This window comes from Sorex araneus, chromosome 6, assembly GCF_027595985.1.
Source record: "Sorex araneus isolate mSorAra2 chromosome 6, mSorAra2.pri, whole genome shotgun sequence".
In the NCBI taxonomy this organism is placed as follows: Eukaryota; Metazoa; Chordata; class Mammalia; order Eulipotyphla; family Soricidae; genus Sorex; species Sorex araneus.
The window spans coordinates 164188277-164206556 of record NC_073307.1 but is presented as its reverse complement, the minus strand read 5'-3'; the positions used below and the strand labels follow the sequence as shown (position 1 = coordinate 164206556).

At 53.1% G+C, this 18280-nt stretch overlaps 2 protein-coding genes across 5 annotated transcripts in view; both read left to right on the top strand.

Annotated features, from left to right (window-relative positions):
• RNASEH2C (ribonuclease H2 subunit C) overlaps positions 1 to 17895 on the top strand; it is a 34298-nt gene extending 16403 nt beyond the window's left edge. The window contains exons 4-5 of the mRNA XM_055141732.1: positions 17665 to 17694; positions 17789 to 17895. Of these exons, the coding sequence (XP_054997707.1) occupies positions 17665 to 17670 (6 nt within the window). The 3' untranslated portion in view covers positions 17671 to 17694; positions 17789 to 17895. The remainder of the gene's footprint in view (positions 1 to 17664; positions 17695 to 17788) is intronic.
• The window catches only part of RELA (RELA proto-oncogene, NF-kB subunit), a 41389-nt gene that overhangs the window by 15712 nt on the left and 7397 nt on the right, over positions 1 to 18280 (top strand). The window contains exons 1-4 of one of the 4 annotated variants that reach the window (XM_055141730.1): positions 16081 to 16100; positions 17665 to 17694; positions 17789 to 17940; positions 18053 to 18201. In XM_055141730.1, the coding sequence (XP_054997705.1) occupies positions 17670 to 17694; positions 17789 to 17940; positions 18053 to 18201 (326 nt within the window). In that variant the 5' untranslated portion in view covers positions 16081 to 16100; positions 17665 to 17669. Of the gene's footprint in view, positions 1 to 16080; positions 16101 to 16648; positions 16794 to 17004; positions 17177 to 17664; positions 17695 to 17788; positions 17941 to 18052; positions 18202 to 18280 lie in introns of those variants that run through there. The other 3 variants (XM_055141729.1, XM_055141727.1, XM_055141728.1) reach the window with 3 other exon arrangements.

The following is an 18280-nucleotide window of genomic DNA, read 5'->3' as shown; positions in this document are numbered from 1 at the left end:
CGTGCAAGGCAAGTGTCTGCAGTACCATTGCTCTTGCCCCAGATGTTCGAGATTTTATGATGGTGATAGGAATGCAGATGTGCATCTTTGTCAAAACTCAGTGAGCTGAACTTGGGAGCCCGGCATTTGTTGTGTGGAAATGCCTTCCTATCTCCTGCTCAGCCTGTGTGATAGCCTGCTAGGTCCCTTGATAGCATCTCGGCTGGCCAGTCCCTCGGGTGGACACTCCAGGAACCCTTTATTTTTTAATTTTTTTATTTTTTTAAATTTAATTTAATTTTATTTTATTAAATCACAATGTGGAAGATTACAATGCTTTCAGGCTTAGGTCTCAGTTATACAATGCTGAAACAACCATCTCTTCACCAGTGCCCATATACCACCACCAAAAAAAAAAAAACACCACACAGTACACCTCCCATCCCGCCTCCCCACCCCCCGACTTGTAACTGATAAGTTTCATTTTACTTTATGTTTACTTTGGTTACATTCAATATTTCAACACAAACCTCACTATTGTTGTTAGGAGTACCCCACTAGATTCAGACCTACTGTGAAGACAATGCGGCCGCGCGGTTTTGAATTTCTGTACTTTAACAACTAAGTCCAGGGAGATTTCTTCCATATATTGGATCATCACAGGCTTGAAAACTCAATCTGTGGTCGTCATAATATGGCGGACACCGTGCCCTTCATCCCTGGAGAGAAAGAGGCGAGAGAGAGAGAGAGAGAGAGAGAGAGAGAGAGAGAGAGAGAGAGAGAGAAATACCTTTCCCCTCTCCAGGAACCCTTTGCCAGGCCCTGATTCCAACCAGACGGATCCTGGCTCCTCTCAGCCCTATTTCTGGGGGCACCAGACTGCTGCCAGCTCAGAACAGCAGGGCTGAGAGTGCCCTTCTCTCTCTCTCTCTCTCTGGTTTTGGGAACACACCTGCTGGTGCTCAGTGTTTATTCCTGACCCAGGTTGTTCTGGGGGACCATCTGGGGTCCATCTGGGGTGCCAAGGATTAAGCCCAGGTGAGACACGTGCAAGACAAACACCTTACCCACTATCGATCTCTCTGTACTCTCTCTCTCTCATTTCTTCTCTCTCTCATTTCTTATTTCTTTTCCCCCCAGTTTTTGGGCCATACCCGGTGATGCTCAGGGGTTCCTCCTGGCTCTGCACTCAGGAATTACTCCTGCCAGTGCTTGGGGGGAGTGCAAGGCAAGCTCTTTCCCCACTGTCCTATCCCTCCGCCTCCTTCTCAATTCTGCACTCGGGCGTGCGGCGGGGACCCTGGCCCGCCCGTGTCTGCGCCTCTGCTGGGTCTCCCCTCCGCTTGGAGGGCCTGTGCGGGTTGGTCTTTGCTTCTCCCCAGGCTGTTGTTTATGATACCGAAACTGGCACTGTGACTGTTTGGTTCCTTTGTGTCCTGACAGGGTGACGCAACAGGGAGGGTTGTAGGCTAAGAGGAAGTGTGTGTGTGCGCGCGCGCATATATGTGTGTGTGTGTGTGTGTGTGTGTGTGTGTGTGTGTGTGTGTGTGTGTGTGTGTGTGTGTGCTGTGTGCAGGGTGTGCGTGCATGTGTGTGCCTCTGTGTGTGTGTGGCCTGTGAAATGCTCTCTATTGACTGCTCCCTGTGAGAGGGGACGGGGCGCCGTGAGGAGCCGCGCCCACACTGTCTCACCCGCGGTACTGGAGCTGTGTTGGCAGAAGGCCCAGATGGGGGCGGGGATGCTGGGGCGGGCAGCGGGCGCCGTCAGCTCTGGCTGGAGGGGTGCAGAGGGCCGGCAGCCACCTGGCCAGGGGAAGCTGGACATTCCCTCCCTCTTTTGCCAAGTTTGCTCGGGGCCTGAGAGGCTCAGGGGGCACCCCAGGGTCAAGTCTGGGTATCTGGGGGGGTTCTTTCTGCTGGGATGTGGGGGATTCTCTTGGGTAGGGACATGGGGCAGCCTGGGGGTCTGGGAGTCACAGCTCTGAGTAGTCACCGTGCTGTGTCACTCGGGGGTTCACCTCTGGCTCCCGTGTAATCTTTTTTTTTTTCTTTTTGAGTCACACCTGGCGATGCACAGGGGTTACTCCTGACTCTACACTCAGGAATTACCCCTGGCAGTGCTCAGGGACCATATGGGATGCTGGGAATCGAACCCGGGTTGGCCGAGTGCAAGGCAAACGCCCTACCCGCTGTGCTATCGCTCCAGCCCCTCCCGTGTAATCTTTTTTTTTTTTTTTTTTTTTTTTTTTTTTTTTTTACTGGTTTCTGGCTGGAACCCAGGGTCTTTCATACAGGAAATATATACTCTTCAATTGACCTACATGATGTTCCTTCCCCAAACCTCCCCTACCATCAGCTTCTTTTTTTTTTTTTGGTCTTTGGGTCATACCCGGCGATGCACAGGGGTCACTCCTGCTCTGCACTCAGGAATTACCCCTGGCGGTGCTCAGGGGACCATATGGGATGCTGGGAATCGAACTCGGGTCGGCCGCATGCAAGGCAAATGCCCTACCCTCTGTGCTATCGCTCCAGCCCCCCACCTCCCGTGTAATCTTGACCCTCCCCCTGGAATGTGGAAATTCCAATCGTCCTGGCACGCCCATCGCCTTGTGATCTGCTGGCTGGAGGTGGCCCCAGAAGGGACATAGGGACACTTTCCTTGCAACGTCAATCAGCAGGTGGGTGGCCGGAAGTTTCCTTAGTTGCCCAAGTGCCCTGGTTCCGATTGAGCCACTGCAGCGATCACTGGCAGAACGGGGAGGGGGGTGTTTTCAGCAGAATCTCAGAGACGGCTTTGAAATCTGGACCCGCTGCTGATCTCTGATGTCTGTGACAGATGCCCGGGCTGGCTCTAAGTCGGGCCTGCTCTGTCAGGACCATCTGCAGGGGACAAAAGCTACTTTGAGGGCTGGAGTGATAGCACAGCGGGTAGGGCGTTTGCCTTGCATGTGGCTGACCCAGGTTCGATTCCCAGCATCCCATATGGTCCTCTGAGCACTGCCAGGAGTAATTCCTGAGTGCGTGAGCCAGGAGTAACCCCTGTGCATCGCCGGGTATGACCCAAAAATTAAAAAAAAATAAAAAAAATCATTTTAAAGGGATGGAGCAATGGTCCCCTGAGCACCACCAGGAGTAACCCCTGTGCATCGCCAGGTGTGACACAAAAAGCAAAACAAAATTAATAATAATTTTAAATAAACTGTTTTGTATTAAGTGAACTGTTTGTCACTGTCACTGTCATCGCATTGCTCATCGATTTGTTCGAGCGGGCACCAGTAACGTCTCTCATCGAGAGACTTATTGTTACTGTGTTTGGCATATCCCACACATCACGGGGAGCTTGCCAGGCTCTGCCGCGTGGGCTCTATACTCTCGGTAGCTTGCCAGGCTCTCCAAGAGGGGCGGAGGAATCGAACTCGGGTCGGCCGAGTGAAAGGCGAACGCCCAACCGCTGTGCTATTGCTCCAGCCCGAACTGTTTGTAGAAACAGTAATTTTATCAATAAAGATAAGCAAGGACAGTTTGGGCCAGAGCTATAGCACAGCGGGTAGGATGTTTGCTTTCCACACAGCCAACCCAAAGCCAAGGCCGGCACCCCATTTGGTCCCCCTACACAGATGGTCCCATATGATCCCCTGACAATTTTTTCTCTGTCAATCCGTGAGCATTGCTACTGTGCACGTCCCACCCCGTAGTTGGTGAACTGCCCACGCACCCGTGCCAAGATGCCCTGAGTTCCTGAAGGTTCCTGCCAGTCCTCTTCCGTAACTTGATCTCACGCAGCCAAGCCTGGTCACCTCCCGCCCTCGGAATGCCGCCGCCGCTGCCAGCTTCCGGGCACGAGAACCGCCTCACTGCGTGCTGCATTGCTGTATGTTAGGTGTTTTGCGGGGTGCATACCCAGCAGAGGTCAGGAGTCACACTGTGTGCAGTGCTCAGTGGATCAGGTGGTCCCTGGGTGGATCTCTGGGATCAGACATGCAAACCTGGGCCACCTCCCCACCCGGCATCACTTTTTTGTATTTTATTATACCTTTGCTTTAGGGCCTCACCTGTTGGTGCTCAGGGCTTACTCCTGGCTCTGCACTCAGGGATCACTCATGGTGGGGCTCGGGGGACCCCATGGGGTTCCAGGGATTGAATCCTGGCCTGCCACGTGTGAGGCAAGCACCTGCCGCTGTACTATCGCTCTCGCCCCCTTGGAAGATTTAGGATTTAGGCTGATTGGGACTCTCTCTCTCTCTCTCTCTCTCTCTCTCTCTCTCTCTCTCTCTCTCTCCCCCCCTCTCTCTCTCCCTCTCCCTATCTCTCTCTCTCTTTTTTTTTTTTTTTGCTTTTTGGGTCACACCTGGCGATGCACAGGGGTTACTCCTGGCTCCGCACTCAGGAATTACCCCTGGCCGTGCTCAGGGGACCATATGGGATGCTGGGATTTGAACCCGGGTCGGTCGCGTGCAAGGCAAACGCCCTACCCGCTGTGCTATCTCTCCAGCCCCCCTCTCCCTCTCTCTCTCTCCCTCCCTCCCTCCCTCCCTCTCTCTCTCTCTCTCTCTCTCTCTCTCTCTCTCTCTCTGTTCCTGGCAGAAGTGTCGCCCTGACTGGCCCTGTGGTGGCCATCACTTCAGTGTCCCTCCCGGGGCGATAGTCCCTCCCTCCAGCAGGACGCATCACTGCCCAGCTGGCAGCTGAGCCACACAATCGAGAGATCATTCCCGAATTCTCTCAAATCATAGCTTATGGGTGTCTGACAGCCGCTGGTGGTAGGGGGCTTGCTAGGATGAAGGGGGGCTCAGGGACGGGGGGAATGTATAATCATACCCAAGCTTCTCACCAGGCTACTCACCAAGCCAACACTTGGCGTGGCCTCACCACCAGCCCCGCTGCGTGTCCCTGCCAGGATCACTGGTGGGTGAGGGGTGTCGCTGCCCACCGATTTGCTCCCCAGGAGGACGAGGTACAACAGGCCACTTTGGGTTCCCTCCGGCTTCTCACACAGACCCGTCCATGACCCCAGCCCCTAGCATCATCCTGTCCACCACAGGTCATGGAGAATCCCCCAGAGACCAAAGGCCCGAACGGGGAGAGAGAGTGCTGTGACGGGCTGAGGGTCACTCGACCAACCTCTGCCCTTGGATCTGCTCAGGCCCCGCCGTGAGTCCTGCTAACATGTGGTAGAAAACTGTGCCAAGATCCGGAGAAGCTGAGCCCTCGGGTCCCCACCCACAGGGCCGCACACACCAGGCCGCCCGCAAGCCATCTGGGAAGGGCCCTGGGAGGGTTACCGTGAGGGTCACGGTGAGGGTCACGGTGAGGGTGCACTGCGCTCTCAGCCCAGACTGGGGCGAGCCAAAGCACAGCGGGGAGGGCACTTCCCTTGCATGTGGCTGACCTGGATTCCGTGGCCAGCAGAGTCAGCCCTGAACACCACCAGAACAATAGCACAGTGGGCCGTGCGTTTGCCTTGCATGCAGCCAACCCGAGTTCAATCCTCAGCATCCCATATGGTCCCCGAGCACCGCCAGGAGTAATTCCTGAGTGCAGAGCCAGGAGTAACCCCTGAGCATCGCTGGGTGTGGCCCAAAAAGCAGAAAAAAAAATCAGCAGACTCACAGGGCCTCTCATTTCCGTCGGCCAAGGAAGAAGCTGTGTGAGTGTCACCCATGCGTGACCAGGGCACAGCTGGTCCCTCCACTGGCCTGGGGACAGCCACTCAGGCAGGTTACAGGCTCTCCCAGATAGAAAAAAGCAGCCGGCACCCCTGGACTTTCTGAGAGTGATATCTTCAAATTTTATAGCAGGGCCAGGACGGGGGCTAAGTACTAGAGGACATGGCATATGTGCGAGACCCTCGGTTTGGTCCCTCGCACCAGAGAAACAGAGAAAAGTAGGGCCAGAGTGATCATACGAGGCGGGGGGGGGGCACTTGCATGCGCCTAACCAGGGTTCACTCCCCGGCACCCCATATGGTTCCCAGAGCCCACCAGTGATCTCAAAGCCCACCAGCCCTCAGGGCCCACCAGCCCTCAGAGCCCACCAGCCCCCAGAGCCTACTGGTGATCCCTGAGTGCAGAGTCAGGAGTCAGCCCTGAGCACAGCTGGGTATGGCTCAAGACTCTAATATTTATGTATATATATATATATATCCATATATCTATATATCTATATATATATATCATCATCATCATCATCATCTTGTTGATCGTCGAATTTCTTGAGCGGTCTCAGTAACGTCTCCATTCATCCTAGCCCTGAGGGAGGGCACTTCCCTTGCATGTGGCTGACCCGGTGTCAATAAATAAATAAATAAATAAATAAATGTCACACTGTTATCCCATTGCTCATCAATTTGTTCGAGTGAGGGTATTAAAAATAAATAAAAATATTTATTTTTATTTTTATTTATTTATTTGGGGCTGGAGCGATAGCACAGCAGTTGGGCGTTTGCCTTTCACTCGGCTGACCCGAGTTTGATTCCTCTGCCCCTCTCGGAGAGCCCAGCAAGCTACCGAGAGTATGGAGCCTGCGTGGCAGAGCCTGGCAAGCTACCCGTGCATATTGGATATACCAAAAACAGTAACAATAAGTCTCTCAATGGGAGACGTTACTGGTGCCCACTCGAACAAATCGATGAGCAATGGGATAACAGTGTGACATTTATTTATTTATTTATTTATTGACACCGCCGGAGCCTCTGCTCTCCCCCTAGCCCTGAGATTTTAGAAGACTCTCTTTACTCATCCTTCCCAATGGTGCCGCATTGGAGGCTCTTTCAGGGTCAGGGGAATGAGACACATCAAGCGGCTGCGCAATATTTTATAGTCTAGTTCTTCCTCTGGGAAAACCTGGCAAGCTACCGAGAGTTTCCTGCCCACATGGGAGAGCCTCACAGACTCCCCATGGTGTATTCATATGACAAAAGTAGTAACAATGATGGATATATATATATATACATATATACATTTAAATTTGTTTTTGTGTGTGAAATAACAGATTTTATTTATTTAGAGGTTTCTGAGGGAAGGAAAAAGGGATAAGTGGGAGAGAATAGTAAGAATAACGTGCTCAAGAGAGAATGCAGGCTTCTCCAAGGGTGGAGAGAGCTCTACACACATCCTAGCACTGGACACGAAAGCATGAAAGTACACATCTCAAGGGGGGAGATGCGGGCGACACATGTGCTTGGGCACCACATGTGCTCGGCCACGTGGGCACAAGCAGCACATGGGCTGGGGCAGCAAATGTGCCTCTTGCCAATCTTTTTTTTTTTTTTTTTTGCTTTTTGGGTCACACCCGCGATGCACAGGGGTTACTCCTGGTTCTACACTCAGGAATCACTCCTGGCGGTGCTCAGGGGACCATATGCAATGCTGGGAATCGAACCCGGGTCGACCGCGTGCAAGGCAAACGCCCTCCCCGCTGTGCTATTGCTCCAGCCCTTCTTGCCAATCTTTTGATAGAAGTCTTTCCCCGTCATTTTGGATCATGTATTTGCATATCTCTTGAAAGTGTCTGTTCAAATCTTTTGCTAAATCTAACTGTTCCTACCTTTATCATTAATTTGCAGCACTGCACTGTCATCCTGTTGTTCATCGATTTGCTTGAGCGGGCACCAGTAACGTCTCCATTGTGAGACTTGTTACTGTTTTTGGCATATCGAATACACCACGGGTAGCATGCGGGCTCTGCCCTGCGGGCAGGATACTCTTGGTAGCTTGCCGGGCTCTCCGAGAGGGGCGGAGGAATCAAACTCTGGTCGGCCGCATACAAGGCAAATGCCCTATCTGCTGTGCTATCGCTCCAGTCCCCATTAATTTGTAGGAGTTAAAAAAAAAAAAAAGAATTCTATGGAGCCAGAGAAATAGTTCAGCAGGCGAGAGCGCATGCTCAGCAAATGGGCAGCACCGGCTCAACGGTCCTGGCACCCAGCAGCGTCCCAGGTCCAAGCCAGGAGCAGCCCCCCAAGCACTGTTAGATGAAACATAGAAAATAGGGACCGATAGTGCAGGTGGGTACTTGCTTTGCACGTGGCCGACCTGGGTTCGATCCCCAGCATCCCATAGGGTTCCCAGAGTGTGAGTTTCCAAGAGAAAGGTATGTGGGACACATAGGGGACTTGAGCGTTCAGTGGCTGAGAATTGCCTCCCCAGACTGGCAATTGGTTTATTTCTCTCTCCTCCCCCGCATAGTCTGATCTTTCCCCTGAAGGCGGTGCAGTTGCAGTCCTCGTTTGGATCGTAGTCCCGGTCGTCACAGTTCCATAATCCTAGTCTCCTCATAGACCTCAAAGTCCTCTCTAGACCTCAAAGCCCTCTCTCTCTCTCTCTCTCTCTCTCTCTCTCTCTCTCTCTCTCTCTCTCTCTCTCTCTCTCTCTCTCTCTCTCTCTCTCTCTCTCTCTCTCTCTCTCTCTCTCTCTCTCTCTCTCTCTCTCTCTCTCTCTCTCTCTCTCTCTCTCTCTCTCTCTCTCTCTCTCTCTCTCTCTCTCTCTCTCTCTCTCTCTCTCTCTCTCTCTCTCTCTCTCTCTCTCTCTCTCTTTTTCTTTTTGGGTCACACCCAGTGATGCTCAGGGGTTCCTCCTGGCTCTGCACTCAGGAATTACTCCTGGCGGTGCTCAGGGGACCATATGGGATGCTGGGGATCGAACCCGGGTCGGCCGCATGCAAGTCAAAGCCTAGTCTTTCATGGTATCTTCTTCCTCGTGTCTTCGTAGTCTCATAGTCCTCTACTTCCAGTCATCGTGTCATCTAGTCCTCCTCTGGTCCTCAAAGTCCCCAAATCTCCGTTCTCTTCCTCTAGTCTTCAATGTCCTCTAGTCATTCTAGTCCTCTCTTACCCCTTACAGCACAGTGATACAGAATCATGGAGGGTGGGAATACACGAAGGTGGGGTTGAACATTATCAGAACAACAAACAGATATAAAGTCGCTCCTTCGGGAGATTAACTCAAGGACAGAATCTCATGGGGGGGGGTTCAGCCCTCCAGATTACTAGGAGATCCACTCAAGGGCGTGATTCCATCCAGGGTGTATTGCTTTCTCCTTTCCTCAGCTAATAATCCATTTAAACAATCATAGTCAAGTTACTGCTTATAAATTGAGCATGGAAAGCTACCGTATTTATATGCCAAAAACAGTAACAAGTCTCACAATGGAAATGTTACTGGTACCCGCTCGAGCAAATCGATGAGCAATGGGACGACAGTGCTACAGAATATTTCTAGTCATTTTGTATGAACACAGTGAGAGATATAATTTGTTTGTTTGCTTTTTGGGTCCCACCTGGTAATGCTCAGGGGTTACTCCTGGCTCTTCACTCAGGAATTGCTTCTGGTGGTGCTCGGGGAACCATATAGGATGCTAGGGATCAAATCCGGGTCGGCCTCATGCAAAGCAAATGCCCTAACCCCTGTACTATCACCCTACCCTCTGTACTATTTTTCCAACCCTGAGAAATATATTAAGTTTAAAGGTTGGTTCTTCCTGAGGACATCTCACTATTTATTCCAGACCACAGTCCTCAGGCTAGGTAAATCTTTCCTAACCCCAGCAGGATTCTTATTCAGTTACTTCTTTCTGGGTCATGACAGTTTGTCCATGACTGTGCTTTTAACTTATAGTTAAGTATTATGGTGCTTGGCCTGGCTATTTTGATGCCAGGGTAGCTCACAGCTTGCCCTGGGTTCATCCAGTCCCTCGTTGGGACCCAGCTCTGGGAATGCTAGAAACTAAGGGCAACTAAGGCTTAAGTTAAGTAAATATGGATGCCCAGGAGTAAATGTTATTTTGGAGTCAATTAGCTCTCATGTTACATAGCATAGCATGAACTGTCATCCTGTGTCTATACAAAAAGGACATTGCTAAATAAACCATACAAATTACATAAAGGAAAGAGAAAAACAACATAGGATTATTAGTGCTTGACGGAATTGGGTGTGCCTCAGTTGCACTGTTGTGGGAGTGGCTCAATGAACCTTAAGCTCCCTATGGGAGGAGCAAGGACAACCCAATGTTATCCAACACCCGAGCACTGCCAGGAGTGATTCCTGAGTGCAGGAGTAACCCCTATGCATCGTTTTGTTTATTTTTTTTTGGGGGGGCAAAGCTGCTTGAGTTACTGTTTTTGGCATGTGGAATACACCACGGTAGCTTGTCAGGCTCTGCCATGCGGGTGGGTTACTCTCGGTAGCTTGCTGGGAGGAATCTAACCTGGGTCAGCCGCATGCAAGGCAAACGCCCTACCTGCTGTGCTATCACTACAGCCCTGGCCCCAGGTTTTTGCTTAAAACTGTGGCAACATTTTCAGAACATTAAATTGGCCATTTAATAGTTTCTAACAGGCGGGTCCAGTGGTTCTCAAAATCTTTTCTTTTTTTGAGGGGTCACACCCAGCGATGCTCAGGTGTTCGTCACTTCTGGCTCTGCTACTCAGGAATTACTCCTGGCGGTGCTTGGGGGGCCATATGGGATGCTGGGGATCGAACCCAGGCCGGCCGCGTGCAAGGCAAATGCCCTACCCACTGTACTGTCACTCTGGCCCTCAAAATATTTTCACCCACCCAAACATAAACTCTATCCTGTTTAAACACAAACTCTGGATCCCAGGACAAAAATGAACATAAACTCCCGTCCTGTCCCAGCCCTTGTCATCATTACTCTGTGTCACCCTGAGCTGAGTCAGTGTAGTACCTTATGGAAGTAGAAACATACTTTTCCTTTGGTCTCTGTCTGATATCACTTGGCACAATGGCTTTTAATTTTAATCTTTTAATTTTTTTTGACTTTTGGGTCACACCTAGCAGTGCTTAGGGCTTACTCCTGGCTAAACACTCAATCCTGGCAGTGCTCAGGTGACCTTAGGGGCACCAAGGATCAGATCCAGAGGTCGGCCACGTGCAGGGCAAACATCCTAACCCCTGTGCTCTTGCTCCACACCCTCTTATTTGTTTCCGTTTGCTTGTTGGGGCCACAGCTAGCGGTGCTCAGGGGTAGCGCCAGAGACCTTGTCTGGGGCCAGGGATCGAGCCCTGCTGGCTGTGTCCAAGCAGGAGCCTTAGCCTCTGTGCTGTTTCTTTTTTTTTTTCCTTTTTTTTGCTTTTTGGGTCACACCCAGAGATGCTCAGGGGTTACTCCTGGCTTTGCACTCAGGAATTACTCCTGGCAGTGCTTGGGGGACCATATGGGATGCCGGGGATCAAACCCGGGTCGGCTGCGTGCAAGGCAAACGCCCTACCTGCTGTGCTATCGCTCCGGCCCCGCCTCTGTGCTGTTTCTCCAGGGCTGGACCCTCTCCTAACAACAGTTCAGGGCCAGTCCCTGCATTGCTGGACTCAAAGCTGCTTGAGCTTGAAGGAGCCAGGGGTCACCACAGGGCCATCCCTTTAGAGCCCAGGGACTCCCCGGCTACCCCATGTGGTGCTGGGAACCTAAATTGGGTCCTTGCATTTGCAAGTCATGCACCCCTAACTCCTGAGTCTTCTCCCAGCCCTTTGTTTTGTTTGGGGGCTATACCCACTGGTGCTCAGGGGGTCTTCCTGGCATTGCTTGGGGAAACATGCAGTGCTGGGGATCAAATCTAGGGCTCCTGCATGCAAATCAGGCCCTTCCAGTCTTTTGGGCCATCTCCCAGCTCCCCCAGCTTGCCATTCTACTGTTTCCCGGGAGCTCACCGTATTACACATCCAGTGATCCTGTTTCTCCGCATCCTTCCCAACGTGCGCTGTTTCGCTCCTCTGACAGAAGCCAGCCTGATAGTGTGAGATGATGCGTCACTCTGATTTATTTGCATTTCTTCAAAGTTAACGTGGTATCTTTTCGTGTGTGTGTGTGTGTGTGTGTATGTGTATGTGTGTGTGCGTGTGAGTTGGACACACCCAGTGATGATCTGAAGATACTCCTGGCTCTGTGCTCAGGAATTTTTCCTGGCAGGCTGGGGAGACCATATTGGGAGCCCGGGATTGAACCTGGGCCAGCTGCATGCAAGGCAAGAGCCCTACCTGCTGTGCTCTGTCTGCAGTCCCCTCTTTTCATGTCGTTGGTGGCCAGTTTATATCTTCTTTGGAGAAAAGTCTATTCAAGTCCACTGCGCAGAGACCAGAGGGAGAGGAGGGGGAGAGACAGAGACAGAGACAGAGAGACAGAGAGAGAGAGGAGGAAGAGAGAGTGAGAGAGAGAGAGAGAGAGAGAGATGAGCACATGCTTTGTGTGCAGGGGGTCCGGGTTCGATCTCTTGCACCCCATGGTCCCTCACGTACAACTAAGAGCAACTTTTTAATTTATTTTTTAATTTTTTTTGCTCTTTTGAGTCATACCCGGCGATGCTCAGGGGTTACTCCTGGCTCTGCACTCAGAATTTACTCCTGGTGGTGCTCGGGGGACCATATGGGATGCTGGGAATCGAACCTAGGGTGGCCGTGTGCAGGGCAAACACCCTACCCGCTGTGCTATTGCTCCAGCCCCTAAGAGCAACCTTTAAGCACTGAGCTGGGAATAACCACTGAGGATAGCCAAGTGTAACCTAAAAACTACAACACCCGGGACTGGGGTGATGGTACAACGGGTAGGGCGTTTTCCTTGCACACAGCTGACCTGAGTTCAATCCCTGGCATCCCATAGGGTTCCCCAAGCACTGCCAGGAGTAATTCCTGAGTGCAGAGCCATGAATAACCCCAGAGCATCTCTGTGACCCAAAAAGAAAAAAAAAAACCAACCAGGGGGCTGGAGCGATGGCACAGCGGGTAGGGCGTTTGCCTCGCATGTGGCCGACCTGGGTTCAATTCCCAGCATCCCATATGGTCCCCCGAGCACCGCCAGGAGTCAGGAGTCAGGAGTAATTTCTGAGTGCAGAGCCATGAGTAACCCCTATGTGACCCAAAAAGCAAAAAAAAAAAAACAAAAAACCAACCACTACAACACCAAATTCCATCAATTCTACTGTTAATTTTTAAGTTGAGTCATTTGGTATTGTTGTGATAAATTTTAGGAGGTTATTATTATTATTTTGGATACCAGTCTTTATCAGTTATGTGATTTGTAATCACTGTCACCCCGTTGCTCATTGATTTGCTCGAGGGGCACCAGTAACGTCTCAATTGTGAGACTTGTTGTTACTGTTTTTGGCATATGGAATACTCCACGGGGAGCTTGCCAGGCTCTGCCGTGTGGGCGGGATACTCTCAGTAGCTTGCTGGGCTCTCCGAGAGGGGCAGAAGAACCCAACCTGGGCAAACGCCCTTCTGCAGCGCTATCGCTCCAGCCCTTGATTTGTAATATTTCTTTAATTTTATGAATTGATTTTTGTCTTTTTGCTGCAAAATTACTTTCATTTGGATCAAGTTCACTTTCTTCTTTTGTTCGTTCCCTATGCTTTTATCAGAAAATTTTATTCAAGAAACCATTGTCAAACCTACAATCTCAAAGGTTTTCCTTGTGTTTTCTTTCATAAATTTACCATTTCAGCACTTTCTGTCTTCAGCAGGCTGCGGAGCCAAGACAGCGGGTAAGGCGCTTGCCTTGCATGTGCCCGAGCCTGGTTTGGTACTTGGCCCTGCTAGGCGGGAGCGGAAGATGCAGCACCAGGTGAATTTGATGGGTCACTTTAAATCTCGCAGCGGAACCGGGTAGCCAATCAGAATAGATAATGGGATGTCTGGGGGCGTGGGACTTGGCAGCAGATCAGAGGAAGCCTCTGCTGCCTTGCTCTGGCCCTTTCTCTTTCCAGATTGGCATCTCTCTCTCTCTCTGCAGACTGCAGGATCCACCAGGGAAGTACTCGGTATTGATGGCCAAGGATAGGCAGCGTTATTGGCCTAGACTGGGGCAGAATATAGGCAATGCCTGGAGGGCTAGGAAAAGTCCCATTTTAAAAAACTCTGATTCGGGTGCATATGCTGCCTGAGCCCATGTGCTGCTTGTGCCCACATGGCTGAGCACATGTGTCGCCTGCATCTCCCCTCTTGAGATGTGTACTTTCATGCTTTCATACTTTTGTGTCTAAAGCTCGGTTATGTGTAGGGGCTTCCTCCACCCTCGGAGAAGCCCGAGTTCTCCCTTGAGCGCGTTACCTATTTCTCTCTCCCACTTATCCCTTCCTCCCTCCCTCAGAAGCCTTTGAATAAAATCTGTTATTTCAAAAAAAAAAAAAAACTGATTCGGGCGGCAGCGGTAGCACAGCAGTGAGGGCGTTTGCCTTGTACACAGCTGACCTGGGTTCAATTCCCCGCAACCCACATGGTCCACCATGCACCGCCAGGAATGATTCATGAGTGCAGAGCTAGGAGTGATCCCTGAGCATTGCTGGGTGTGGCCCCAAAACTAAAATTATAAATAAATAAAATAAAAAGCTCCGATTCAGGAAACACGCAGGAAAGCTCAGGTTTAAGCAGGGCTCTGATGCCCAGGAGTGGCACCCACGCACTCATGGCTGTGGCCAGAACAGGAGACAGGAACGGCTGGGGTCCAGGTGGGAGGTCCAGCGACAGGTGTCGAGCTGTGGTTGAAGACTGAGGAGAGCGGACACGGGTACAGAGCGAGGCAGAGACAGGATCTTGTCGTTCACCAGAGGTGTGAAATGAGACAGGGAAGTCATTCATGGGACGGGCAATGCCAGGGACAGTACTGGTGACATTCACGGGTAAAGGAGAGGCCTGGACGTCTGGGGAGAAACCCGGACCCATCTACTTTAACTCTACAATAAACTCTGACTTTTAATTTTCTGCTTTTTTGTTTTTTGGGTCACACCTGGCGATGCACAGGGGTTACTCCTGGCTCTGCACTCAGGAATTACTCCTGGCGGTGCTCAGGGGACCATATGGGATGCTGGGAATCGAACCTGGGTTGGCCGAGTGCAAGGCAAACGCCCTACCCGCTGTGCTATTGCTCCAGCCCCTGACTTTTAATTTTCTGAGTTTGGTATGCAAATCTTTCATACCAAGAACCCACCAGCACCAGAAGATCCATTTCTGCTCCAACAGCACCAAGTGTGGTCCCTTGAGCACTGCCAAGGAGTGATCCCTGAGCACAGCTGGATGTGGCCCAAAAGCAAACAAACAAAAAAATCAAACACGTTTAAATTTGGCTGCAGGGGTGGCTCAGCAGAAGGTACTTGCCTTGCCTCTGGGCTCAATTCCCAGCACCACACTCAAAAAAGGAAAAAAATAAAACGCACCAAAAATAAGTTAAAATTCATGCACGCACACAGCTATTTTTAAATGCTTATTGCTTAGTTATTTTGGAAATTGGTAAGGGACATTCTCTACCAATAAGTAGGGAATGTCTTTACAGGTATATATGCCCAAGAAGCTTCTAGAGAAACGAGAATGTTCTTTTTTTTGTTTTGATTTTTGGGCCACATTTGGAGGTGCTCAGGACCTACTTCTGGCTGTGCTCAGGGATGACTCCTGGCTGTGCCCAAGGTACCCTGTGAGGTTCTGGGTATCAAACCCAGGTCAGCCATGTGAGAGATCATGTACCCGACCCGCTGTACTACATCACCCTCAAGACTGTTCCTTCCGTTTATAATATCAAAATGCCAGAAAGTCTAATGGTCATCCTTGGGATAAACAATCAGGGATGTGTTTACACCACAATGAATAGTTGACCACACAGTGAAAGGGGAATGAACTCTGAAACAAAGCAAAAACAAAGGGTGAGAAAAAAATAATAAAAGAAGTAAAGCAAAAACCATGGAAAAATACGAAAAGTTTCATAGAAATTCAAAACTCAATCAACATATTGTGTGGGCATGTCTGAGTAAATGTTTCCCTACTTAATAAAGTCAAGGAATTAACAACTACAGACTTCGGGATGTTGGGGACGGTGGGGCTCTGGGTTGGGTGATAACAGTGAACAGGTGCAAGAATGGGCAAACGTGAGGGCCGGCAGCCTGGTGTGTGTGTGTGTGTGTGGGGGGGGTTTCGGTAATGCTTGCAAAACCCACAGAATTTGTTGGACTCATTTCGAAGTTATAAACATGTATGGATTTTTAAAACAGGGTCAGGCAAGGATCGATGATGAGTCAGTCATTAACCAAAGTTCATCACTGATCTCCGGCGCGACCTACAGCGGCCAGCGCTGAAAGTACCGATTTTTCGCGTCGGGGCCCGGCGCAGCGAGAAAGCGCGTGGGAGGTGATTGTTTTCACTTTTCTCTTCCTGTTTTCTTCAGAGCCTGGGAAAGAAAGTCAGAATTTCCAATCTTTTCCAATTCCCACATGATTCCCTAGTTTAGAACTAAATTAGAAACTAAAAAAGTCTTTCTCCAGCTGGCGGGTCTCCTCCTGGGATGCAAATAGGCCTGGGGGTAGGGGAAGGGGGTGTGCACCAGACACTGGCCCTGACCCCCAAGGACATGCCCTGGGTGGGCCGTGGAGGGGATCATAGCCTCGCAGTGGGGGGCCACATGACTGTTACTTAGAATCCTCGTCCGGGGCTGGACCCTGGCCCTGGGGAGTGAGTTGGGGGGAACGGTGGGGGCGGCCAGACGCCGCGGGGGGGGGGGGGCCCGGCGCCTCGTGCGCACCAGGCGCTGGCGCCGTCAAGGCTCCGGGGATTTGGCCCGGGGCCCCTCCCGCCCACCGGTGTCCCCGAGGGCCAGCCGAGAGGGGCCGGCGCTCCTCCACCTCCGCCGCCCCGAGTTCGGGGCGCACGGGAACTGAGAGCGCTCGTGGGGCGCGGCCGCCGCGGGGAGCGCAGGAGGCCCGGGCCTTTCCCTGCGCGGGGCGCGCGGCCGCAGGCCTGGCCGGGCTCCAGCCCCCGGCGGGGTGACATCACCAGACTCCTCCGATCGGCGGGAGGGGGGCCCCGAAATCCCCTAAAAACAGAGTGAGTAATCGCGGGCCCGCCCTGCAGGCGGGGCGCGCACCCAGCCGCGAGCCGGGCGCCGGTCACGTCGGGAGCGGCCTCCGCCGAGCGGCGCGCGGGAGTCCGGCGCGGCGAGTCCCGGCGCGGCCCGGCAACGGCGCAGCGCGATCCCCGAGGCCCCCGGCCCGGCCCGGCCCGGCCCGGCGCGCGCGCGCGCGCGGCGGCGGCGGCCAAGGCGGCCAAGGCGGCGGGGGCGCAGCGCGCAGGCGCGGCGCGTTCCCGGCAGTGACGCGGCGGCGGGCGCGCGCCCCGCATTTCCGCCTCTGGCGAATGGCTCGGCTGTAGCGCGCGCCGCGGGCCCCGCTGCGACCCCGGCCCCGCCCCCGGGACCCCGGCCATGGACGGTGAGCGCCCTCCGAGTCCGCCGCGGCCCCCGCGCCCCCCGCCGGCCGCCCCCGCCTGCGCGCGGGGCCCTGCGCAGGGAGCGGCCGGCCCGAGACTTGCGCGGGGCGGGGCCAACGTGGAGGGGACTGACTCAGTTTCCCCCCCCGCGGGGGGCCGGACCCGGTGGGCTGCCTGCGCGGGAGGCCTGGGGGGAAGCTCTGTTTCTGTCGATCTGCCTTAGTTTTCTCATGAGGGGAGAATGTCTGTCTGTGACTCAGTTTCCTCTGGGGGCGGCAGGGAGGGAGTGCCCTCCCTTTCTTTTCCGTAGGAAAGTAGAATAAAAAACCGTGACTCAGTTTCCCTCTCCAGAGGGAGGCAGGCGCCTCCGTGTCCCCTGAGGAAATTAAGTGTTGCTGCAGGGCCCCGGGGCGCGGGCCCTGACTCAGTTTCCCTGGGCTGTGGGTGGGAGGCAGTGGGCCTGCGCTAACCCTTGTCTCCTCACTTTCAGACCTAATGCCCCTCATCTATCCTGTGACGGGTAAGTGCCCGTCAGCCGTCAGGGGTGGGGGGCCACCCTGCCAGGGCGGGGGCGTGGGGGCAGGGGCTGACCCCGTGGCCGTGTGCCCCTGCAGAGCCGGTGCTGGCCCCCGGCCCCTACGTGGAGATCATCGAGCAGCCCAAGCAGCGGGGCATGCGTTTCCGCTACAAGTGCGAGGGCCGCTCTGCGGGCAGCATCCCCGGGGAGCGGAGCACGGACACCACCAAGACGCACCCCACCATCAAGGTCAGCGCTGGGCTGGGGGCACCGGGCAGCAGGAGACGGGCAGAGCCCCGCTGGCTCTGGCTGCAGCAGGCCTGGATGTGGCCTGAGCCTTTGCTCTCTGTACTTTGGACAGATCAATGGCTACACAGGCCCAGGGACAGTTCGCATCTCCCTGGTCACCAAGGACCCCCCTCACCGGGCTCACCCCCACGAGCTGGTGGGGAAGGACTGTCGCGATGGCTACTACGAGGCTGAGCTCTGCCCGGACCGCTGCATCCACAGGTGAGCGTGCCACAGAGCCTGGGGGCAAGAGGACCGGCAAGGTGGCCGGTGACCTCCCTTACGTCCGCAGGGCCCAGTT